We start from the raw sequence: 26,645 nt of genomic DNA, 5'->3' as shown, positions 1-26,645 counted from the left end.
TAAGATTATATTTATCCCTATTAAGTTTCAAATCTCACACCTGGATTCTTAGACTCAGTTTGTCTGAAAAAGACCTGAGCTTTCTGGCACACTACATGTGAATTCGGAGTGGAGGTAAATTCCAAACACAATGAAAGGCTGCATGTGGAAAGGTGACCATTTTTAAAGAAAGACACTGATCATCTGGAAAGCATCTAGAAGAGGGTCACAGGATGAGGAAGCATCTGGGAACACCTGGAATTCATGACATAAGGAGCAAATGGAAAAACTGGGGCACTTTGGCCTAAAGATGAGAAGACAAGACAGGATGGAGGTTTTCAGCTATGTCAAAGATTACGTCCTGGAAGACAGACCCAAAATGGTCTATTTGTTCCCAGAAGATAGCCCAGGAAGTAATGGGTGGAAGCTTCCAAAAGGAATATCTAACCCTGATGTCAGGAAAAAGTTCCTAATAATGATGAGAAAGCTGGATTGTCATAGAAGATAATGGTTTTCCCCTTACTGTAGGACTTCCAAGAAGGCTGGATAATCAGCCACAATTGTGTACATTTGTTGGGAATACTACAGAAGTAGCTACTTGATAGATATGAGTTTGATTCAGTGGGCTCCCTGCTTTCTTTCAATTCTGATATTCAGTGATTTTGTGATGTTCTTTCTTACACTGAAAAGAGCAGGAAGTGTCAGGGTGACAGGGAGAAGAGGTAATAGCAACTGTACCTCATTAGCTATAAGGCTAAATAAGTCCAATTAATAATCCTAAAAGTAATAGATAGGACGTATATAATACCTTAAAAGTTATAAAGTGCTCAGCACGATATTTTATTTGATTTTCATAAAAACCTTGGGAGATGGTACTATTATCATCTTCACTTTACGCTGGGTAAACTGAGACTAAGCAAGGTGAAATAACTTGCTCAGGGTCACAAAACTGATGTCTGAGACAAGATTTAAACTCAGGTCTTCCTAACTCCAACCCCAAGAGCTCTGTCTACTGGGTCACTTAGTTATCTCATTAAGTCTCTTCCTTCAGAGGCTCCTACATACTAAAGATAATCTAGTGGGGTGTAATTCTACTTTCAATTTTATGGAAATGTAATTAAAGCTTCTCATAAAGCAATTAAGCAAATTCTATAAGGAATAAAGTCTCAGCCAAGAGAATTTTTCTAGTAATGGGATGCTGTTGAGATAGTAAAGTAATGGGGAGCCCAAGAGCATTAAAAATAATTAATTATCAAAAGAACAATGAAACTAGATCCTGTATGCTAAGTAAATCAGGTTGGCTGATCCAAACCTCAAAGTGAATAGGGAAGCCTGGTGGCAAAGCAAGGTCAAAGGCCAAAGGTTCTCCATCTCAAATTGATTCTAGGGTCCAGCAAGAAAAGTTCATATTCCTCTACCTGATTTTGGGGGGGGGGAAAGGAAGGAGATGACTAACCTCAGGATGTTTGGATGAGACAGTCTGTTCATTAGTTGGACTTCCTTCAGCATGTTTGCCCGGTTACTGCTTAACATGTTCATCTTCAGAGCCATCACTTGATCAGACGTTCTGTGACGCACCTGCAGGTCAGGGAAGCAAGAACATAAAAGGGGAAATCAAAGATCACAGCTGAACAATGATCAAACTCTGCATTTGAAAAATCTGTCTAGAAACTTTTTTTTTTTTAACACAGGAAGCTTTTGTAATCAGAAATGTTGACAGTTTTTTTTGGCTCATTCACCTCCAGAATGAATCTTCAGCCAACAGGAGGTCAACATCCCTGAGAATGCTGATATATCTCTTAAGGGTCAGACAATTATCGTGAAGGCCCCCAGAAAAGTCCTCCACAGGTATTTTCACTATATCAATGTGGAGCTCAATCTTCTTGGAAAAAAGAAAAGGCTCTGGGTGGACAAGTGGTGCGGAAATTGTAAAGAACTTGTGACCATGCACACAATCTGCAGCCATGTACAAACCAAGATCAAAGGCTTTTCATTTTGGGGAGCAGGGGTTTCAATGAAACTAATGAAAATGGATTTTCATTACAAGAGGAGGTCTGCATAAGCTTGCTTCCCCATCAATGTTGTTAGTTAAGAGAGTGGCTCACTTATTGAAACCAGAAATTTCTTGAGTGAAAAATACATCCGAAGAATATGCATGAGAACAGGTGTTGTTTGTGCTGTTTTTCAAGCCCCCAAAAATCAGTTAATTTTTGAAGGAAATAATATTAAACTTGTATCAAACTCAGTTGCCCTGATCCAGCAAGCCACTATAGTCAAAAACAAGGATATCAGAAAATTTTTGGATGGTATCTATGTTTCTGAGAAAGACACAGTGCAAAAACAAGCTGATGAATAAGTTCGAAAAGATGCAAATAGCCATGTCCTGAGAAGTCAATACTTGTTCAGAAGTCAAAATAAAAATACTTTTTGTCAAAATAAATAAATACTAACAAATATTCAAAACATAAATGCTAAGGAAAAATTCAAAACATTTTTCTTTCTTCTAAAAATATTCTAGCTTTTTGTTGAAATATCAGAAAAATATTGTTACAAACCTTTTCTATACTCTAATGTTAAGCAAAATCCAAAGTCTATTTCCCTCTTGTAAGTCAACCTCATCCTGCCTTGAGCCTCTGCTCATAAGAAGCCCATCCAGAAAGCCCTGCAGCCGAAAGGCTGGGGCTCATGGTCCAGCCTTGGCCTAACTGACTGGATGAGCTGAGGCAGGCACAAACACTAGACTCAAGGCCATGTGGTCAAGCTTGGCCTAACATAGCAATCCCTTCCACACTGTATACGTGGTTGTGCTCATGTGCACATGTGAATGTGTATTTTTTTTAACATTAATTCTGACACAAAGTTAAGAAAGACCTACTTTCCCTTCTGGAGCTTAAGACATGTAAAAGCAAAAAATTTTAAAGATAAGAATAACACAATCTTACACGATAAATTCACAAGAGAGATGCAGAATAAAGTGCCATGTCAAGGTTGAGGAAGGTTCTTCCCCCAATTCCTCAAGGCATGGGGAGACATGAAAGACTGAGACAGAAAGTCTGGGATGTATCCAGAGAACTGAGAGGATCCAATTCAGCTGAAGCAGAGCTCAAACTAGGCAACAGCTTTGCCTGAGGAAGCAAGTTTGCCTACGGACCACAGACTGGAAGGGCTGCTCCTCATTAGTCTTCTGAAAAGATGGCCAGAGAGAAGCAGAAGGAAGCAATGGGGAGAGTGGAGATGGGCACCCATGGAGGAGGAAGAAGGCTTCCTTCTGGATTCTATGACCTGATTGAGGTAGGCTCTGACTCCGGGGGGACCTACAGACAGTGGGGCCACTGAGTAAGGGACCGCCACCACGGGGATCTAGAGCTTTGGAGAGGAGAGGGCTGTTGCAGGCCTGTGAGCATTCTAACACCTCAGCAGGTTCTGCCCAAGGAAGTGGTAATGAGGAACGGGAGCACTGCCAACAGGGCAAGGTAGCTGGGCCCTAGTCTCCCAATGCCAAGGCCCTTATGGCCTGCCGCTTCTTCAGGGAGTTGTCCTAGAGATAGAAAGTCAAGGAGAAAGCTGTTTGTTTAGACCTCCCTGAAGGGCTAGACTGGCCTCCCTCTGAAGGGTTAGCAGCCTTGGGGCCCTGAAGAAAGTCCAATTTCAACAAGCTAGCTGAAAGGACTGAACTAGAAGTCAGAAGAGCTGTATCTTACTAACTCTAATTTCCTCTTCTGAAAAATGAGGAAAATGAAAAAAGTAATATCCACAATGATGCTAACAATGTAAACTAAGAAAATAATAAAATCAAATGGAGCCCTGGGGACTACAATGATCAAACTTGGACATAGAAGAAATGAGGAAACGTCCCTCCCTCTTTTTGCTGGACAGATGGGGAACAATGGGTATAGAATGTGGTATATATTGCTGGAATGGTTCATTTGAAGTAAAAAACAAAATAAGAAATCTCAAAACGTTCTTTTTAATGAAGGCAAGAAGCATATATATCAAAATATTCATAATAGAGCTTTCACAATAGCAGACAAATTGAAATAAAGTATATGCCCAACAAATGGGAACTGGCTCAACATATTCTGGTACATGAACATAATGGAATATTATTACTGGGCTTGTCAGCATCTCCATGACAAGAGCATCCCTCTTTTTTTTTTTTTTTTTTTTTTTTACTACTAAGAGACACCCTGTTTTCCAGAGCTAAGACCCAGCAAGTAAGTTGTGCCCTGAGCTTGGCAATACAACAATTCTCTACGCTCAACTTAGTGATAATCTTAGCCACAGCAAAATCCCAGAATTTTTTTGTGCCAGCATTGGGTGGTCCCTGAGCTTACACCAGCACCTGCAGTACCCATGTTATTGTCATGAAGTCCTGCTTTGAATCAAACTTGTCTCATTGTTGCAGTTACCCCTCACTGCTAAGACTACAGTTGATTACTTAGCCACTGATATAAATACTGAGATTTGTCCACCTTAAGGTGGATCTCCTACCAGAGAGGGCCCCAGCACAAGCATCTAGTTTCTGCTCCTCCAAAGGAATAAAGAAAGCTTTTTGCTTTTGATCTGTTAGTTCTTTGGTTTGGTTTGGTTTGGTTTTATTTTTAGAGTTAACTGTGGTTTTGATAAGCTCTGTGAGCTCTTGGGGTTTTTTTTGACAGTTAACAGTGGTTACACGATGTATATGAATCTTTGTTCATTTGTTCTCAGGGTTGACAGGCTATAAGAAATGGCAATGAAGAATTCAAAGACTCAGAAGACTTTTATGAACTGACACAGAGCAAAGTAAACAGAACCAGGTAAACAATCTACACTATCACACTGTAAAGGCAAGGACAAAACTGAACTTTGTATAATTGAAATGATCATATCTGTCCATGGAGAAGAATTGAAAAAAACGTATCTCCCTTCTTGATGAAGGTCAGGACACTGTGGCTGTAGAACACTGTATGTGCAACTCATTAGGACTCGGCTAATGTACTGATTAGTTTTGCAAAACTCCTTTTTAAAAATTGTTGTTGATAAGAAATGACTTGGAGACAGAAAGATGACATAGTGAATAGAGCACCAGCCCTGAAATTCCAGGAGGACCAGAGTTCAAATCTGACCTCAGGCATTTTACACTTAAAAACTATGTGACCTTGGGGAAGTCATTTAACCCCAATTGCCTGGCCAAAGTAAATAAATAAGAAGTGACTAGTGGGAGAGGGGTAGACAGAAATCATGTGACATAAAAACAGAAGACATCATTAAAAATGAAGTGGTGAGACAAAAAAAAAACCTTTCTAAGGAATGAATTCTGAAGTTAGGGTTTTATATCATGGACCCCTTTTGGCAATCTGATGAATCCTACAGAACCCTTCTTGGAAAAATGTTTTTAAGTGCATAAAATAAAATACATAAGACTTTAAAGGAAATCAGTTATACTGCCACAAAGTTATGCAAATGTTGTGTCTTTTTAAAAAAAATATTGATAGCCCAAATTAAAAACAGATCACTTCCAGCTCAGTCTCGGATATTTGGGTTTCATTTGACTCTGCCTTGGCCCAGGATCAATGTCAGGAACATTTTAATCCACCTTTCTCAGTGATCTAGGACATGTCTTTTCCCCCTCTGGGGGTCTCCTTCCAGCTCTAACATGATACTTTGAGCATCTGGGGATAGGAGGGTAGCTTCAAGGCCTCTTTGAACTCTTTCCCAAAAGCATGCTTGCTACAAAAGTTCTCATTATTCTATCTCCCCCCCACTCTCAGTAATCAGGCTGTATGAATAGCAAGTGTGAATAAACAACTGACCTTAGCACCTAGTTACTAAGAATAATTATGATAAATAGGAAACTATCAAATAGTCCCAAAGGTGGAGGGGAGAAATAAGGCAGCCTACCCAGAAACCTCTTCATGTTACCTTCATGAATATGAAATACCTTCATGAAAGTATTTCTGATATTCCCATCCCCCCCTGACTCCAAATGGGAGTTTTTAGAGCTGCTTGCCCTCGAATGATTTGCAGGATTTAACTCTATGTACAAGTACAGCTGAGAAAAGAGGATAAAGCAATTAGAAAAGAGTGGGGTTTAGTGGCTAGAACAGTGGAGGTGGGGTCAGGAAGAGCTGCATCTGAATCCTACCTCTGACATGTAGTAATAGTAAGATCTGGGAAAGTCATGAAACAACTCCCAGCCTCAGTTTCCTCTTCTTTAAAATGGTGTTAATAATGGCACCTGTGTCTCAGGGTTGTTGTGATATAATACAGGTAAAATATTTTCCCAACATTAAAGTGTTATATAAATGTTAACCATCATTATTATGCACTGAGGCTGTAGGGGGGCACTGAATGTGAAACAATCAACAAACTTTACCTCTTGGGATAAACTTCTGAGGAAGACATATAATTAAATGTAATCTAAAAGAAAGAAAGGGAGAGAGAGGAGGGAGGGAGGGAGGGAGGGAGGAAGGAAGGGAGGGAGGGAGGAAGGAAGAAAGGAAGGAAGGAAGGGAGGGAAGGAGGAAGGAAGGGAGGGAAGGAAAGAGGGAGGAAGGGTAAGAGGAAGGGAGGGTAAGAGGGAGGGAGGGGAGAAGGAAGGAAGGGAGGGAGGGAAAAAAGGAAAGAAGGGAGGGAAGAAAGGGAGGAAGGGTGACAGGGAGGGAGGAGGGAAGGGAGAGAAATATGATATGGCAATGATCTGAAGGGTGGGTCTATGGGAAGAGAGTCATTTAGGAGCCATTCTAATAAGCCAAGACAGTGATAAGGACACATTAGGGATGGGATGGAGATGACTGGAAGTCTGGACTTTATGAGAAGTTTTCTCTAGATAGATAAGGAAAGTATAGAGAATAAAACAGTTCTGAGAGATCTAACTAGGAAATCAGCAGGAATTATTAACAGGTTGGCAATGGGAAGTGAAAAAGAGAGAAGGCTACAAACATGGGAGGCTGGATGAATGTTGATGTCACAAATGGTGAAAAGAACTCCAGATTTAAGGAAAAAGACAATGAGCTTGATTTTAAAGCTGGGGAGATGATGGCAGGTCATTGATTAGCTTGTTACAATGAGAAATCTATGTAAAGCTCTTTGTAACTATAAAGTGTCATAGAAATTATAAAATTTTCTTCTATATGACAATAAATCACAAGAGCCCATATCCTCAAAATCCCTTTACAGGAAAAAAAAAAAAAAAAAAAAACCATAAAAGAAAAAAAAAAAAACCTTTAAAAAGAACCCAATATATACCCCAAAGATTTACTCATAGCATTTATTTATTTATTTATTTTAAATATTTATAACAGCTCTTTTTGCAGTGACAAGGAACTAGAAAGAGGTGCCTATCAAATGGGATGGCTGAACAAATCAAGGTATTTAAAGTATTCTGTAAGAAATGATAAAGAGGATGATTTCAGAAAGATTAGGAAGACATCAATGAACTAAAATAGAGAGAAGTGCCCCTCAGGGATCACTGCCTTATTGTGAGGAGGGACTTGACTAGATCAAGGAAACTAAACTATACTGATAAGATGTTAGGTAGTTAAATGGGGCACAGATGGAGAAAGCTGGAATTACTGTAAACAATCTAGAAACCTATCTATTCCTTGAGGCAAACAGTGAGGAGCTCTGAGATCATAAAGTGTACCTTTTTGAATGATTAGGCCTTTTGTTCAAGTGGACCTATGATATACCACCACTGCACATAGAGATCACTGGTGGAATTGGCAAAACCATCATAACTCAACTGTTTTTATATATATATTTAAATGGAGGGGGGTGGGGGGTGAAGCAATTGGGGTTAAGTGACTTGGCTAGGGTCACACAGCTAGTAAGTGTTAAATATCCAAAGCCAAATTTGATTTCAAAGCCAGTGTTCCATCTACTGTACCAGCTAGCTACCCCTTATAATTCCCTTATAAAAGACATACTTTACTGTAATTACCTTGCTATCCTTTTAGGATTGATCTTTTTAGGTCAGTCTACCAAGTCAATGGCATAATATCCCACTTGTCAAACCTTATTGGAGTCTTTCCTCTTAATGGAGACTTTTCTCTTTAATGGCAAATTGGACCTTTTGCGAATTGCTAAAACCTCTTAAGGATTTATCCCACTCTTAACAGCATAATAAAATCTTTGTCTCTTGATTTGGAGGAGATCTAAGCCTACAAATTCTTTTGAGACAAACTGTGACTTTGTCCTGTGATTCCAATATACTTTTGAGGTATCACGACATACCCCTTCATTTTGGTGGCCTAGTACAGGGAGTCTGTGAATCCCATAACTTCAATAATACTATTCAGGCTTGTCCAAGACAGGCAATCTTATCTTTTGTTGGAGAATTCCAACAAAAGGTGATCTTTATGAATATGAAATGGAAGCAATGAAAAGATCAAAATCTGATAGAGTGAATGCCAGAAGAATGTGAACACAATATTGTACAGGAGTCAGCAACAAAAAATATTCCAAAGAAGAAGAGCAAGAAAGCAAAATGACTGTCTAATGAAGTTTTCAAATAGCTGAGGAAAGAAGGAAAAGGAAAGAGGAAAGGAGAAAGGGAAAGATATCCAACTGAATGCAGAATTCCAGAGAATAGCAAGAAGAGATAAAGTTTTCTTAAATTAACAATGCAAAAAAATAGAAGTCAACAATAGAATAGGAAAGACAAAAGATTTCTCTCTAAAGAAAATCAAGAGATCTCAAGAGAACTTTCATGCGGAAAAATATTAGGGACTTAACAGAAGTAAAAAGGATTAAGAAAAGAAAAAGGCTGGCAAGAATGTACAGAAAAACTATTTACAGAAGAACTATTCAAAAAATATCCATGATGGTGGGGTTACTGATGTAGAGCTAGATATCTTGGGGAATGAAGTGAAGTGAGCCTTAGGAAGCTTTGCTTACAATAAAGCTAGTGAAGATGATAGAATTCCAACTGAGCTATTTAAATTCCTAAAAAATTTTAGGATTTCACTGTGTGGATCATAATAAAATGTGGAAAGTCTTCAAAGAAGTAGAAATACCAGATCATCTTATCTGTCTTCTAAAGAAGCAGCATGAACACTAATAAACAATAGCGAGAACCAAACACAAAACAACTAATTGGCATAAGATTAGAAAAGGAATATAATAAAGCTGTATATTATCACCTTATTTATTTAACTTATATGCAGAGTATATCATGCAAAATGCCAGACTAGTTGAATCAAAAGCTGAGTTAAGATTGCTGTGAAAAATATCAACAATCTCAGATATGCAAAAGATACTACTCTGATGATAGAAAGTAAAGAATTAACAAGCCTCAGTCATGAAGAGGGTGCAATTGGGCCCATCACTTTCTGGCAAACAGAAGAAATGGAAGCAGTGTCTGGTTTCATATTCTTGGGCTCAAAGATCACTACAATCGGTGACTGCAGCCATGAAATTAAAAGATGCTTCCTCCTTAGAAGGAAAGGTGTGACAAAGGTAGACAGTACAGTAAGAAGCAGAGATATCCCCTTGCCAACAAAGGTTTGTATCTGGCTTCTCCAGCAGTTAGAGTTAGACTACAAGGAAAGCTGAAAACCACAGGATCAAAGCTCTGAAATTGTGATGCCAGAGAGATCTTTTGAGAGTCTCTTGCACAGCAAGAAGATCAGATCAGTCAATACTAAGAGAAATTAATTCAGGCTATTCATTGGAAGGTCAAATACTAAAGACTGCACCTTAGATACTTTGATCACATAACTAGAAGCTAGGACTCATTGGAAAAGACCCTAATGTTGAGAAAGAATGAAAGAAAAAGAAAAAGGAGGATGGTAGAGGAGGAAATGGATTGAGAGTGTCATGGATTAGATAGACTGAAAGACAATAGAAGGGCCTAGCATGCTGTGGTCCACAGGGTCATGAAGAGTCAGATACAACTAAAGGAACTATAATAAAAGAGAGAAGTGAGCAGAATGAGCTATATAATAATATAATTATAAACAACTTGGAAAGCCTTGACTCTCTTGATGAAGCAAGTTGTATTAACTATATACTGAGAGAAGCAATAGCCTCAAGGTATTGAATAAGACAGTCTTTTTATTGGGCCAATGTGTGGCTTTATTTTGCTTGACTGTATTTATTAGCTACAAAGTTTTGAGGATTTTTTGAGAAGAGGGAAGGTGGAAGGAAAAAAAAATTTGATAGGGTCGCCAAAAATAGAAAATAAAGAAGGAAGGGTCATTAAAGTATTTTTTTTTAATTCACAGATTACAGAAGGAAGTTCAGAAGAAAAAAGACCAAAAAAGCAACTTCAGAAGTGACACGCTGAATTTATCATAAATTTTTCTAAAAAATAAGGTGTAGATTATATAGATTAAAAGTTTCATATTTAGTCTTTTATTTCTATTTTGCATATAAAAAGTTTTTTTTTTTGCTGTCTATTAAGTTCAGAATAAAAAAAATTAATGCAAACTGGCTCTGGTCTAACAATGCTTTTAGCTGCAAAGAACTGTGTAAGCATGTTTTCATATAGTTATTAAAATATCTATACAATTTATGATATCTATGGAACATTAGAAAGAGTACTGAATTTGGAAAAGATCCAGGAATTTGAGTTTTAGCTCAAGCAGGCTTTTCTTTGCAAGGATTAGCAGAATCCCCTCCCTCTCAGAGGCTGTTTTCTCATCTGAAAAGTGAAAAGATTATATTAAATCACTTCGAAAGTCCCTTCCAGATTTATTTTCTATATTGTAGATTATGCACACACAGAAATTCTGGGTAGGAAATAAGACTCTTCTCATATAGCATCATAGTTCTGTTAAGACCACATTATGTACATATCTAGTATGATCACGGCGCTCATGCCCCAAAATGACAATCAACCACAACAAGAATATGCCTTAACACTTTTTATTTTCTCTTCTATGCTACTGCAGACTCTGAAGGGGCTTAAGCTCACAAACCACTGTTGGAAATAAGTGTCTGTCATGAATCAGTATAGTCTCAGTAACAGCAAAAGGAAACAGTAAGAAATCATCTCACCAACTTTTCATTTTTATTGCCAAATAGATCCTTCCAAAAAAAAAAGTTGCAAAAGATGATGAAAAGTTAAGAAATCAAGTGAAAAAGAACTTTCCTCCCCCACCACTCAAAAGACAGTTTTTTAAAAGTCTGAACCAGATGAGGTGAATCTGCATACCTTGCTTGATCCGATTGATAACCAGAATAGTCTCAAACTCATTATCTAGAATGATTAGGTTAGAAAAGAAAGCTGAAGGGTCTGTTAGATTGATGGTGTTAAAAGGATGGGAGCCAGTGGTCCAAGAGGACCAACAGGAGTCAGAAGAGGATGAGGAATTCGATAGGGAATGTGAAGTTAGGCTAGCAGAATTTGAAGAGATCTCAGTGTAAAAATAAGAAAGGGGACTGAACGAGATGAGGTGAGATCTTTCAAGACAGTTGTGAAAATCGAGTAAGGCTTCATCTATTTCAAAGTTTGAGTAGGCCACAAGGACTTTAAGCATTAAGTCAAGAGCATACTTAAGCCCCATCCCTGCTATCCTCCTGAGGGCATACTTAAGCCCCGTTCTTGTTATCCTTCCTATTTCAGTCAAATATGGGTACCCATGTACTTGTTGCTCAAGTTCAATTTCTTGGGTAGTTCCCAAGTTTAGAATTTAAGATCCTCAGCCAAGAAAGATGAGGGTCAGTGGTGGGATGGGGTATTTGCATTAGGGATAAAAAGTGTTGACCTTGCCCCCCACGGTGCCTCCTCCCTTTGATTGTCTGCTCGATGGGTGGAGCCTGATTCTAGTGAGAACATATAATAAACTTTGCTTTGCTTCTAGATATCTCTCCAGCTTTTTTTTTTTTTTTTTTTTATTAAATGCTGTCTGAATCACACAAATACTTTCCTGGATAAGCTCAGAAAACTTTAATACAAAACTGTCAACCACTGGGAACAGGCTGCTGTGGATAGGTATGGAGAAGCAAGCACACTAATGTACTGTTAGTGAAAATGTTAAGTAGTTCTATTGTTCTGGATTTCAACTTAGAATTCCGCATAAAAAAGTAGTTAAATTATCCATGCCCTTTGATTTTGCAGTCTCACTTCTCAACATACACCTCCAAAGAAGTCAAAGAGGAAAAAAAAAGTCCAGTAGATAGCAAACACATACCAATATATGCCAAAACATCCATAGCAGGCTTATGACCTTGTTATTTTCAATTTCACACTTAAGTGTGAACAAAAAACGCTAAGCACTACTGTGTCAGATACTGGGAGATGATAATTCCTGATCTTCAGGAACTCTGAATCTAATGAGAAACTCAACATGGAAACAACTATGCACAAACTTTATATACAAGATAATTAGGGATATATTGAACAGAGGAGAGGTACTGGACCAGGGGTTGTAAAAGGCTTCCTGCAGACTTAAAGGAGACAGTTCCAGCCAAGAGAGAGAGTACAAGAAAAGTCCACCCATCTGCAAGCTCCTTCCCCTTCAAAGTTATCTTATGTCCCCTTCAGCTGGATTTTTATATATCTGCAAATGTCTTTTGTATATAACAATGTATGTACCAGTTGCTTCTTCCATTACAGTATAAGCATTTTAAAGATGGGAACCAATTCATTTTTATCTTTATATCCATAGCAACTAGCATAGAATCCATATATAACTGGTATCTAATGAATGTTCATTTAATTGATTATAAACTGGTTATGAATTTTATAAGCTTTTATTAAGTACTGACTATGTTCCAGGCAGTGTATTCGTGCTAGGGATACCAAGAAAGGTAAAAGACAGCCCTTGTCCCTCAAGGAGATCACAGTCTAATGTACAAAATAGCTACAGACAGGATAATTTGGAGATCATCAATGGAGAAAAAGTTCTACATGAAGAGTGATGAGAACAGCTTTCCTATAGAAGGTGGGATTTTAGCTGGGACCTAATGGAAGCCAGGGAAGATGGTTCTGGGTAAAGCAGTAGGGAAGAATAAAATAGGAAATGAAAGTGACAGAAAAACAAGAAACACTGATACATATTCTTTGTGGGACAAAAGGTATAATGAAATGTTTACTTCTTTTTTATGAATGTGTCATTCATGTGGGATTCCTTGCCTCTGCCTCAGTGACTGTGGTCGTACGCCTCCTGACCACTGAAAGGAGAGCCATTCTCCTTGGCCGATCTTAGAAGGATAAGTTTAAGAAAAACACTGTCACACAAAGAACTTTCTGACAGTAGTTTTCTGACTCTATTTACTGACGCTATCTGTGCTTTAAAAAGGTTTCTTCATTCTCAGTCACTCTTCTTTTTGGAATATCATCTAAGGAGCTGATCCCTTGTATGTGTGTCAAAAACTTGTATTCTGGTGAACGGCTGGCAAACAGTAAACAAGGTGGAGAGAAGGTGTGGGGGACCAAGGGTGAATGATTTATGTTTCACCCGGATCAAAAAGGCGGTCCTTTAAACAAAGAAGGAGTATGCGGTACCAGGGCAGCAAAGAGGCCCTGGCCCAGCCCAGCCACCACCGGGCCAAAAACACAACAGCTCACGGTCTCTGAGAGGTCTCGGGGCTGGCCTTTCTTTCTCACCACAACCGGTACTTGTGCTCAGGCCAAGCCCAGGCCCAGCTGCAGGTACTCCCCCCAACTAGCTTTTACTTATCTGCTTTCTGTTCTTTTCCTTTTGCTTATATACCATCTTCTGGAGGCTCTTTGCCTTTGCACTGGCTGACCCCGACCTTCTCCTTCCGGCTTCCTTGGCCTCCTTCAACACTCAACTCCAATCCCTACCTCTACAAAAGACCTTCCTGGCTGTGCTTCTTGCCTGACTAACAATGCGGCCCTTTCCTGTCATTTCAAAGGGCTCATTCATTACTTTCCATCAGGAACCTACCTTGATGTCAAACACTATTGCTTGTTATTCTGTAACCAAAACGCCTCATTGCCCACTTCCATGCCTTTGCACGAGCGATTCCCCCATTCCCGTAATGTTCGGGGTCCAGCTCAAGTGGTTCTTCCTTCAAAAAAACCTCCTGAAATGTACTCTTCCTCACTAGGAGTCCTCTGTGTCTTCCTGTAGTAGAATTAAAGTTCCTTGAGGGCAGGAACTTTCTCGTTTTTGTATTTTTTTATCTCCAGCACCTGGCTTACCAAGCAAAATACAGTTCATTGATTATCAGTAAATAAATATTAAGCACACCTGATGTAATAGAACTGTGCCCCCCTGATCTTTGGTGGGGTGGACTTGGATTAAAAAAAAACCTGGCTCTGGGAAAATTACCTGGTTCCCATAGGAAACTCACCTCCAATTGATCTGGGAATCACTTTAGTCTGGGAAATAATCACCACCCATACTGACTTGGAAATTAGCCCCTAATCACTCCCTAGCCACAAAGTTGGAGGGCTAGATCATGAGAAGAATTCACAATGGCTACTCTTTTTGGTAAAAGGTAGATTTATTTAGGAAAGAGGTTATGAAATAGAGTGGGAGAGCAAGTGAAAGACAAATTCCTTAATGGAAAGTACAATTACTCAGTAGAAAGGGAGCCCTCCAGGCTCAGGGGGCATGCCCTTAAGCTGGCAGGCTAAATGCTGAAAGGGACTTAGTCCCCCAAAAGAGTTAGTCAGTTCTAAGGAAGAGAAAGTAGGGTTGAGAAGCATTGAAGAAATTGGAGAGATACCATGTGGCACGGAGGAGGGGTAAATAGAAAGACACCATGAGGCGAAATGGCATGGTGGACTGACCCAAAGGAGGGCAACAGCCACGGGATGGCCCATAAATAGATTTTATAGGGAAAATTTAACCTCAGGGACACGACTAGGATTTCTGACAAGGCATGGCAAAATGATACTGCTGAGACCTCTACAGAGGCTGGAACTACTGAGCTAAACTGATCTCCATCAGTGCCTTCTTCCTGCCTGCCTCAAGGATAAATTTTTATCAATTCCTCTGCTAACCACACCCAACATAGAAGACCTCATCAATGGGATCTCTAGCCATTATCTCACATCAATTCCAACAACATTTTCCATTAGGTCACTTCAATCTTCCTACTTTGCCTCAAGTCTCTATACAAAACTGGCAAACCAAATCAAACCTATTTTGCAGTAGAACAAACTTTCTCATTCAAGCCATACCTGATTTGCCTCAATAGGATCTGCATCTTGGAAAGAATTCACATAAGCCTTGACCTTTGAGTGGGGTCTGCTACTGGGAAACACAAAGCAAACGGACAATTCAAATCAGAAGACTTTGGTCTCTTTTGTCTTCTGCCATGACATTCTTACCATGAGAAAAAAAAAAGTGTGTGTGTGTGTGAACATTTACTTCTTTTTAAATAATATTTAATTTTTTTCCCAATTATATATAAAGACAAACATTCATATTTGTAAAATCCTAAGTTCCAAATTTTTTCCATCTCTTTCACCTTCCCCCTTCTCTGAGACAGTTAACAAGTTGATATGAATTATACATATGTAATCATGCACTAATATTTTCATATTAATCAGAACATTTGCTGTTAATTTAGCTGATATCTTTAACTTTTATATCATCAAGATTTCCATCCTATCTCTCCTCTAGCCAACCCTAAAAGCTATCCTTTAGAATATTTTTTTTTTTTAAGTATAGCAGGGGTTCCAAGGAGATACTAAAGAAAGGTAAGGGACCTGTATGTGCCAAAATATTTGTGGCAACCCTGTTTGTAGTGGCTAGAAACTGGAAAATGAATGATGCCCATCAATTGGAGAATGGTTGGGTAAATTGTACTATATGAATGTTATGGAATATTATTGTTCTGTAAGAAATGACCAGCAGGATGAATACAGAGAGGCTTGGAGAGACTTACACGAACTGATGCTAAGTGAAATGAGCAGAACCAGGAGATCATTATATACTTCAACAACGATACTGTATGAAGATGTATTCTGATGGAAGTGGATTTCTTTGACAAAGAGACCTAATTCAGTTTCAATTGATCAATGATGGACAGAAGCAGCTACACCCAAAGAAAGAACACTGGGAAATGAATGTAAACTGTATGCATTTTTGTTTTTCTTCCCAGGCTATTTTTACCTTCTGAATCCAATTCTCCCTGTGCAACAAGAGAACTGTTTGGTTCTGCACACATATATTGTATCTAAGATATACTGGGACATATTCAACATATATAGGACTGCTTACCATTTAGGGGAGGGGGTGGAGGGAGAGAGGGGAAAAATCGGAACAGAAGTGAGTGTAAGGGATAATGTTGTAAAAAGTTATCCTGGCATGGGTTCTGTCAATAAAAAGTTATAATAATAATAATAAAAGTATAGCAGGGGTTCCATGCATACCAGTTCACTTAAAAAGAATTCATGGCATCAGGTACAGTCAGAACAAAAGCACAAAGATGAGAAATGGAAGGTCACATATGAGGAACAGCAAGTAGGCCAATGGAGTCAGAGAGCAAAGTAGAAGGCAAGACAGTATAAGAATAGCTAGACAGGTCAAATGGAGTCTCAGTAGAGAGGCAGTTTAGTGGAGGATGAATGTCAGGATGGAGCAGTGTGAGGCAGGGAGACCCACAAGCAGGTTAGTACAGCAGTCCAGGTGAGGGCCCACACCAGGATAGGGCAGAGTGAGCAAAGAGAAGGGGATATATATGAGAGATTATAAAGGGAAAAACAAGAAGACTTACAACAGATTAGTTCTGTAGACTGAGTGCCAATGAGAAACTGCAGATGACAGCAGTGGTGTGAGCCTTGGTGACTGAGGGGATGATGGTCCCTTGACAATAATAGGAATATTGAGAAGAGGGGAGAATTTGGAGTTAAGATATTATGTTTTGTTAAGTTTGGTATTAAATCACTTGGGCAAGTGATTTAACCCCTATTTCCTCACAAAAACAAATAAACAAATAAAAGTCGAGCTTACAATTTATCTGGCACCATACTAAGCATTGGAAGTACTAATAAAGGAACTGACCTGTTCACATGAGAGGTAATATGCAGTATGTGACCTTACAAGAGATAGGCAGTGTCACTGGAAGCTCTATCCACTAAGCCACCTGACTGCCCCAAGTACTGCTTTTAGACTGACTTCTCTGCTACAAGAAATAATAACCATAGTAAGTTTAGGGAAGCCTGGGAAGATTTATAAAAGATGTAATGTGAAATAAGTAGAACCAGAAAGATAATAAATACAATGACAACAATGGAAATAGAAAGGAAAAAAAAAAAACACAACAAAACAAAACAATTTAAACTGAATGCTGAGAAATTATAATGACCCAATCAGCCTCAAAGAAAAGCAATAAGGATGCACCTCTCCCTACTTTGCAAAGATGGGGGATTGTATGTATTGTTTATGTAACATATATGTCACTTTTTTTCCGCTTAATACATTGGCTAGTTTTTGCAGAACTGGTTTTTCTCTTTTTCTAGTTTCTTTTATAAGGAATATCTGGGAGGAAGTAGGAAAATCTACTAGAAATTTAGGTGATATTAAAAACAAAGCAATAAAGATTTATTTTGAAAAATATTAAAAAATTAATGTCTTCCACTAGAATACAAGATCTAGGACTAATTCTGATACTTGTCATCAAACAAGAAAAATAGACTTTAGAAACCTAGTACATGCAACATGGATATTTCCTCAGATGCTGTTGGAATAGGTTGTTGCAAGGAAATAATTTTAGTCATGATGGGGTAATCATTACTCAATTTGCTTTCAGTTAAATTGGCCAAAAATTTTCTTCCAAAACTGTTCCTCCTACTTCTAACAAGTGATTAACTCAACTTTTTCCAGAAGGGCAAAAAAAAAAAGGTGTCCACATTCTTCTCCCCAAGACTGCTTATTCAGGTCAATGTAAACATACTGCTATTAGCTAAAACCTGTCATTGATTCCTTTCACAAAGAAGGCTTCAGACTAGTTCAAACGTGAATTCCCCCAGTCATTCAGGAAACATGTCAAATCCCAGAATACTCTACAGAATACAGGTTCCAAATGAAATCAAAACAAACAAAAAATCCCCAAACAGAGAGAAAGAAAAAGGTCCTCCAACACACTTTTTCCTGCTAACCCCTGGCTACTAACAATCTGCCATTCTTCCAAACATGCTTTACCTATCTCACCAAGCATCAAGGGATTTTAAACTCTCTCATCAGGTCTCTAGGACAACATGTAGTGTTTCTTTAGTTAGGATTGGCTGACAAATACTCAGTTGATTTTCAAATGAGAGCTCAGAGGAAGACTGAGGAAACATAAAAATACAAATTAAGAGAAGCATGGATAATCTGGGATAAATTCTTCAAGATGCTATCTCTCATGCACAGTCTCCCCAATAGTACTTGCCGGTAAAAAACTTACTCTTTCAAATATTTCACAAGCTACAGATTTGTTTCAAAGACTGTGGGTTGTTTTTTTTTTTTAATGCGAGTCCATTTTTACAAAAATCCATGTATACATGATCCACTGTAACACTTGGAGAATTCCAAAGAAGAACTAGAGAACATTATAAAATGCAAAATGGTTAACTTCGATTATATTAAATTAAAAAGTTTCTGTACAAACAAAACTAATGCAGCCAAGAAAAGAAGGAAAGCAGAAAACAGGGAAAATTTTTGTATCCAAGGACTCGGATAAAGGCCTCATTTCTAAAATATATAGAGAATTGACTTAAATTTATAAGAATACAAACCTTTTTCCAACTGATCGAATGGTTAAAGAATATGAACAATTTTCAGATGAAAAAATTAAAGCCATTTATAGTCATATAAAAATATGCTCTAAAACATTATTAATTAGAGAAATGCAAATTAAGACAACTCTTAGGTGCCACTCCATACCTCTCAGACTGGCTAACATGACAGGGAAAGACAATGATAAATGTTGGAGGGGATGTGAGAAAACTGGCACATTAACACATTGTTGGTGGAATTGTGAACTGATTCAACCATTCTGGAGAGCAATTTGGAACTATGCTCAAAGGGCTATTAAACTGTGTGAACCCTTTGATCCAGCAGTGTTTCTATTGGGTCTGTATCCCAAAGAGATCATAAAGGAGGGAAAAAGACCCATGTGTGAAAAAATGTTTGTAGCAACCCTTTTTGTAGTGGCAAGGAACTAGAAATTGAGTGGATGCCCCTTCTTTGGGGAATGGCTGAATAAGTTATGGTATATGAATGTAATGGAATATTATTGTTTTATGAGCTGTTTTTTTATGAGCAGGCTGATTTCAGGAAAGCCTAGAAAGACTTACTTGAACTGATGCTAAGTGAAATGAGTAGAATCAAGATAACAATGTATACAACAACAAGATTAAGTGATGATCAACTGTGATGGACATGGTTCTTTTCAACAATGAGGTGATTTAAAGCAATTCTAAGACAGGTAATGGAAAGAATCATTTGCATTCAGAGAGAGAATTATAGAGACTCAATGTGAATCAAAGCATAGTATTTTCACCTTTATTTTTTCTTGTTTTTTTCTTCCTTAAGGTTTTTTCCCCTTTTGGTCTGATTTTTCTTGCACAATATGACAAATATGAAAATAAGTTTAAAAGGCTTGTATATATTTCACCTATAGCAGACTGCTTGCTATCTTGGGGAAAAGAGAAGTAAGGGAGGGAGGGAGAAAAATTTGGAACAGAGTCTTACAAAAATGAATGTTGAAAATTATCTTTACAAATATTTAGAAAAATAAAATACTATTGAGAAAAAAAAAATTTTTAGGATAATGACAAGAAGACAATCCAGAAATTCTGGAATGCAAGCCAAATCGGTCTTTTTTCTTCTTTTTTTTCTTTTCTTTTTTTCTGATTATACATGTACATTAATTTTTAACACACATTTCTTTATGAATCATTTTGAAGAGAAAAATCAGAACAAAAAGGAAAAATTACAAAAGAAAAAAACAAGAAAATTTTTTAAAAAGTCATACCATGTGCTGATTTATATTCATTTTCCATATTTGTCTCTCAATACAGATGGTATTTTCTATCCAAAGTTTATTAGGATTGCCTTAGACCACTGAACCGCTGTTACTAGGTACAATGTATTTCTGGTTCTGCTTATTTCATTCATCATCAGTTTGTGTAAATCTTTCCAGGTCTTTCTAAAATCAGTTTGTTCATCATTTTTAATAGAATAATAATATTTCAGTATTTTCATATACATCACTTATTTAGCTAATACCCAATCAATGGGCATCTACTCACTTTACAATTCTTTGTTAACAGAAAAAGAGCTTCTGCAAACATTTTTGCACATATCTTTTTCCCTCCTTTATAAGTTTTTTTTGGTGAGACAACAGAGGTTAAGTGACTTGTCCAGGGTTACACAGGTAGCTAAATATCTAAGGTCTCATTTGAACTCAAGTCCTCCTGGGTTGGTTCTCTATCACTGAACCATCTAGCTGCTCCCAAATCAGTCTTTAAGAAAATTTACATTTCTGAAAACTTATCCACAAAAGAAAAAACAGATCAATGAACTGGGCATGCAACTAAAAAAAATTTTTTTTAAACTGCCAACAAATTAAAAAATTTTTTAAAAATAACCCTTTTTGTTTTTTCATGCCTTCTAGTTCAGATATACAAAATGGTAAACAAACCTATTATATTTGTGATTTTAAAAATAAATAAAATGAAATTGGGGAATGTTTAACAAAACAAATAAAAATACAACATAAAAAAAGCAAACTAATCCACTAATAATTTAATCTTTGCTTAAAACCATAGAGAGTGGTACTAAATTAACAGAATATTAAATTAAGCCATCTAGACAAACAAACATGATGAATAAGGAAATCTGTCCTGTCACTATGGAGTCACACCCCAGAGGAGCTCAAAGCCCCTGACAAACAAACCACCAAAGGCATCTTCTGAACTAGATTACAAAGGTACTCACCCAAAAATAAAAATACCCCTTCTGGAAAACAATTTATACCCACACCCAAAAAGCTATTAAACTGTGAATCCCTTTGGAACCAGTGATACTGCTATGAGATCTATACCTCAAAAAGATCAAAGAAAGAAGAAAAGGACCCATATATACAAGAATACTTAAATTAGTTCTTTCCACTATGTGAAGAATTAGAAACTGAGGTAATATCCATCAAATGGAAAACAGCTAAACCTATTATAATATGTGAATGTGCTAAATAAAACTGTGCTTTTAAGAAATGACAAAGAGTGATTTCAGGGAAAAAAAAAAAAAACTCTAAATAGCTGGGGACATGGCTAAGCCATGTCATTATAATAAAAATGACAATACTACCAAAACTAATTTATACTGTAAATGCTATATCAACCAAATTATTAAGAGGACATTTTACAGAATTTGATAAAATAATAACAAAATTCAATTGAAACAATAAAAGATCTAGAATATCTAGGAAAATGATAAAATAAAAAACTCAAACTATATTATAAAGCAGATATTATTAAAGCCATCTAGTATTGGTTAAAGAACAGCGTGATAGATCAGTGGAACAAACATAAACAAAGGAGATTCAGAAACAATAGAAATCAATAACCCAGTGTTTAACAAAGTGGAAAACATAAATTACCTAGAAAAAGATTCTTTACTTGACAAAAACTTCTACAAAACCTGGAAAATATTCTGGCAGAAATAAGGCTTAGGCCAATACTGAACACCATATTCTACAATATATTCTAAATAAATATGTTGCCTTGAATAGGATAAACTGAAGGAAGATCTCTCATAAGAATGTAGCCTTGACCTATACTCTAATTGTGACTTGAGATGTTGCAATAACAAGTTGAGCTGTAGCTAAAAGCTGCAGGTGTTTGAATATTTCTTTCCTGTCTGTCTGTCTTTGTCTCTCCCCTCTACCCCCCCAACACACTTATCATTTAAATATTTAATGGGTAAAAAGTTGTAATTTACTAGTATTCTTTTGTTTCTGGGATAGATTTCTGAGTTTAGAGTATAAGCCTGGACTCCCCTGGACAATGTGAGAAAAAGTCAGAGGGGTGGCTGGGAGCTTCTGGTTAGGGTCTATATAATCTTGTATTTTGTAGTTTGCACTTTGCACTCCTCAACTAACAACACCCTGTCTGTTGAGAGTTGCCTTTCTCACTAGATCATAATAAATCCTTTTTTGTTTTTTTACTTTGAGAGTCTCTGACTTTAATTTAGGTAAGGGTTACTGTCCCACACAGCCTTAATGTTAAAGATTATGCTTTTAAAAACTAGAAGAGAAATAGATGATATACCTCAATGGATGAGAGATGATACTTGACCAAACAAGAGATAGAAGCAATTACAAAAGGATAGAAGAAATAACTCTTGCTTGAAACTGAAGAGCGTCAGCACAGACAAAACTAATGCACCTAGGACAAAAAGGGAAGTAGTAGGATAGGGGAAAAAAAAATCTTTGTGTCAAATTTCTCTGATAAGGCTTTGGTGTCCAAGATATAAAAGTAAATAATATGTGTGTTTGTGTTACATATATATATACACACACACATGACCAATATTATTCCCTAATAAATGATTAAGGAATATGAACAAACAATTCTCAAAAGAACTGCAAAGGATTCATAATCATATTGAAGAATGCTCCAAATTAAAAAAGAGAGAGAGAGAGAGAGAGAGAGAGAGAGAGAGAGAGAGAGAAAGAGAAAACAAAGCAAAACAACCCTGAGATTTCAGGTCATACCCTACCAATTAGCAAAAACCAACCAAAATGGCAACTTCAATGTTAGAGGAATTTGGGGAAAATAGGTACATTAATCCATTAATGGTAGAGCTATGAAATAGAACAAAAATTTTAGAAAGCAATTTGGAATCATACAAAGAAAATGACTAAAAAATCTTATGAACCAGAGACTCCATTACTGGGTTTATACTCACAAAGAAGCCATTAAAATTGAGAAAGTATCTCTAGACTCTAAAATATTTATTTTATTTATTTTTTTTTCAGATTAACTTTGGAGTTTATTCACGTTTAACATTCAAATCTGCATTGTATATAATATTATGTATTTTCCATCTTCTTAAGAGCTCATATTTAATAGGATCTCTCTCATGATAAAGAAATAGAGACTACTTTCCACATAATAAACTGGCCCCTGCCTCTCTTTCCCTTCATATCTCTTTTCTCTTATCCATGCTGAATGAAATGAGCAAAACCAAAAGAATATTGTACATGGCAACAAGATTATGTGATGCTCAACTGTGATGGACTTAGCTCTTTTCTTTTTTTTTTTTTTTTTTTTTTTTTATTTTTTATTTAATAGCCTTTTATTTACAGGATATATACATAGGTAACTTTACAACATTAACAATTGCCAAACCTCTTGTTCCAATTTTTCACCTCTTACCCCCCCACCCCCTCCCCTAAATGTCAGGATGACCAGTAGATGTTAAAATATATTAAAATATAACTTAGATACACAATAAGTATACATGACCAAAACATTATTTTGCTGTACAAAAAGAATCAGACTCTGAATTATTGTACAATTAGCTTGTGAAGGAAATCAAAAATGCAGGTGTGCATAACTATAGGGATTGGGAATTCAATGTAATGGTTTTTAGTCATCTCCCAGAGTTCTTTTTCTGGGTATAGCTAGTTCAGTTCATTACTGCTTCATTAGAAATGATTTGGTTGATCTCGTTGCTGAGAAGGGCCTGATCCATCAGAACTGGTCATCATCTAGTATTGTTGTAGAAGTATATAATGATCTCCTGGTCCTGCTCATTTCACTCAGCATCAGTTCGTGTAAGTCTCTCCAGGCCTTTCTGAAATCATCCTGTTGGTCATTTCTTACAGAACAGTAATATTCCATAATTTTCATATACCACAATTTATTCAGCCATTCTCCAACTGATGGACATCCATTCAGTTTCCAGTTTCTAGCCACTACAAAAAGGGCTGCCACAAACATTCGTGCACATACAGGTCCCTTTCCCTTCTTTATAATCTCTTTGGGATATAATCCCAGTAGTAACACTGCTGGATCAAAGGGTATGCACAGTTTGATAACTTTTTGAGCATCTAAAATATTTATAGCAGTACTTTTTCTAACAGCTAAAACCAGGAAACAATGTAGATGTCTATCAATTGATGAATGGCTGAACACATTAGCAGCTAGGTGGCACAGTGGATAGAATACCAGGCCTAGAGTCAAGACAACTCATCATCTAGAGTGCAAATCTGCTTTCAGCCACTTACAAGATATGGGACCTCAGGCAAGTCACTTAACCCCATTTGCCTCCATTTCCAGTCTGTAAAATAAGCTGAAGAAGGAAATGGCAAACCACTCCAAATAGAGTCACAAAGAGTAAGACATAACTGGAAAAAATGACTGAACAAGTCTTGGTATCAGCAGTTCACAATGAAGATCTGCCCAACGGCAAGGAAACTCATTGAGCTTTTAAAAATGCATCCACTGGAGAAAGCCATCTACACCCAGAGAGAGAGCTGTGGGGAGTGATTGTGGATGACAACATAGTGTTTTCACCTTTTTGTTGTTGTTTGCGTTTTTTCCTTCTCATTTTTTCCCTTTTAGATCTGATTTTTCTTGTGCAGCATGATAATTGTGGAAATATGTATATAAATATTGCACATGTTTAACATGTATTAGACTACTTGCCGTCTAGGGGAGGGGAAGGGAAGAAGAAATATTTGTACACAAGATTTTGCAAGATTGAATGCTGAAATCTATCATTGCATGTATTTTGAAAATAAAAAAATGATTATTTAAAAAAAAATACATCCACATCAAAAGCAATTGAAATTGGCAACTGAGTTCATCCTCAATTACATTCAGGTGAAGAAAATAAAGGACAAGATTGCACATCCTTTTTACAACCACATAGTGTACCTTGGTAGGCCTTTTCCCAGTCCCTTGGACAAGTCTAGAATTACAAGTGATTTGCTCAGTCATACAACAATAGCTTTATCTGGGACTCAAACCCAGATTTTCTGATGCCAAGCCCAAGTTCCTTTGCACTAGATCATGTTAATTCTCATAAAGAAGAATCCAGAAATAGTCATGACATATAGATGTAGCCCCTTTTAGAACACAAGCATGGATAGGAAGTGTATTTTTTTCTAGCTATAAGGAAAGATTGAAGGATCGATCATGGGAGACAGAAGGCACATTGATTGGGAGGAAGCCCAGGAACTTTGGTGTCCCAGAGGTTTAGGAGCACTCCAGGTCAGCAGCCAGCCAATTACAAGGAAAAAGGCTTGTTACTCCAAACTAGCTATGCTCCTAGTCAGCTGGAGTTCCAGCTGGATTACTGACCCTCTTAAGGAGAGGTTTCCCAAGACAGAATTTATCTAAGACATAGAAAATCAATTTATGCTCTCTTTACTTCCTTCCCTCCTCTGCCTTGAAAAGTGGCAGTCCTTGCCCACTGGAATGCTCCCTTTAAATCTTGCTTGCTCATAGCCTGTATTTTTATAATAAGTTTTGTCACCAGATAAAAGTAGGCTGGTTTTTATTGCATTCTGAGTGTCTATTTACTATAAATGAATGAACCACACTAGAGGGAAGAACAAAAGGAAACCCCAGTCACAACAGCCCTGGACTTATCAATGACTCAATACTGAAGTGTGATCTCTCTCTTTTTCTGTCTCTTCCTTTCTCTCCTCTATCCCCTCCCTCCTCTTCTTTCTTCTTCCTCTCTCCTACAAAGAGGGGCTTTCATTCTTATGTATGTATGAATGAATATATCCGATATATACCAAGTACATCTGCATACTGATTCAATAAACTATTAATGTCTGTTTCCTGCTCCAGTACTCATATCAAATTTCTCCATTGTCTATCCCATCCTGTAGAGAGCTGAAATTATTGAATCAATGCACTGAGGTCAGGACTGCCGAGCACTTGAGGCTAACTACTGATCGGACAATACTCTATGGACATATGCTTGGAAAATGGTCCTTTCCACTATTTGTACTGGCTCAAGGACTGGTGTATAGAGGACTGTGGGAGGGACTAGGGGGTGGAGTAAGACTAGCCAGGGTCAGACTCTCAGTGGTAGATGAGGGGGAAGGCGGTCCCAGAGATTCTGCTTCCATCCTGTTCAATCCTGAGTCTAAGACCAAGAATAAAGACTGAGGACTTTTGCTTATCCTGACTCTGGCTGATTCTGGGGGGTCCTGGGTGCTAGCGCGGTTGTCACACCATCCCACACCAATATTCTGAATATCTCACAATAGCAGTTATAAAAGCAAAATAAGTCAAATATTCAATTCTGCCTCTTTCCTATAGTCCCTATCACATTCCAAAAAAAAAAAAAAATGTCATTAAGAATGAGGGTTTAATCTTCACAGTTAAAGGTTCCGATAAAGACTTCATTTCCAAAATATATCAAGAATTGACTCTAATTTATAAGAAATCAAGCCATTCTCCAATTGATAAATGGTCAAAGGATATGAACAGACAATTTTCAGATGATGAAATTGAAACTATTACCACTCATATGAAAGAGTGTTCCAAATGACTATTAATCAGAGAAATGCAAATTAAGACAACTCTGAGATACCCACTACACACCTGTCAGATTGGCTAGGATGACAGGAAAAAATAATGATGAATGTTGGAGGGGATGCGGGAAAACTGGGACACTGATGCATTGTTGGTGGAATTGTGAACGAATCCAACCATTCTGGAGAGCAATCTGGAATTATGCCCAAAAAGTTATCAAACTGTGCATATCCTTTGACCCAGCAGTGCTACTACTGGGCTTATACCCCAA

The 26,645-nt window shown here is 37.4% G+C and overlaps 1 protein-coding gene and 1 pseudogene across 1 annotated transcript in view; one reads left to right on the top strand and one right to left on the bottom strand.

Annotated features, from left to right (window-relative positions):
* Window positions 1-26,645, bottom strand: part of TESK2 (testis associated actin remodelling kinase 2) — a 156,938-nt gene that overhangs the window by 88,618 nt on the left and 41,675 nt on the right. The window contains exon 3 of the mRNA XM_031969221.1: window positions 1,436-1,557. Coding sequence (XP_031825081.1) covers window positions 1,436-1,557 — 122 coding nt within the window. The remainder of the gene's footprint in view (window positions 1-1,435; window positions 1,558-26,645) is intronic.
* On the top strand, window positions 1,730-2,415 carry LOC105750281 (annotated as a pseudogene).

The sequence above is a fragment of the Sarcophilus harrisii genome, chromosome 4 (assembly GCF_902635505.1).
Source record: "Sarcophilus harrisii chromosome 4, mSarHar1.11, whole genome shotgun sequence".
Taxonomy (NCBI): domain Eukaryota; kingdom Metazoa; phylum Chordata; class Mammalia; order Dasyuromorphia; family Dasyuridae; genus Sarcophilus; species Sarcophilus harrisii.
The sequence above is the reverse complement of the archived record's forward strand: the minus strand, read 5'-3'. Positions and strand labels throughout refer to the sequence as shown.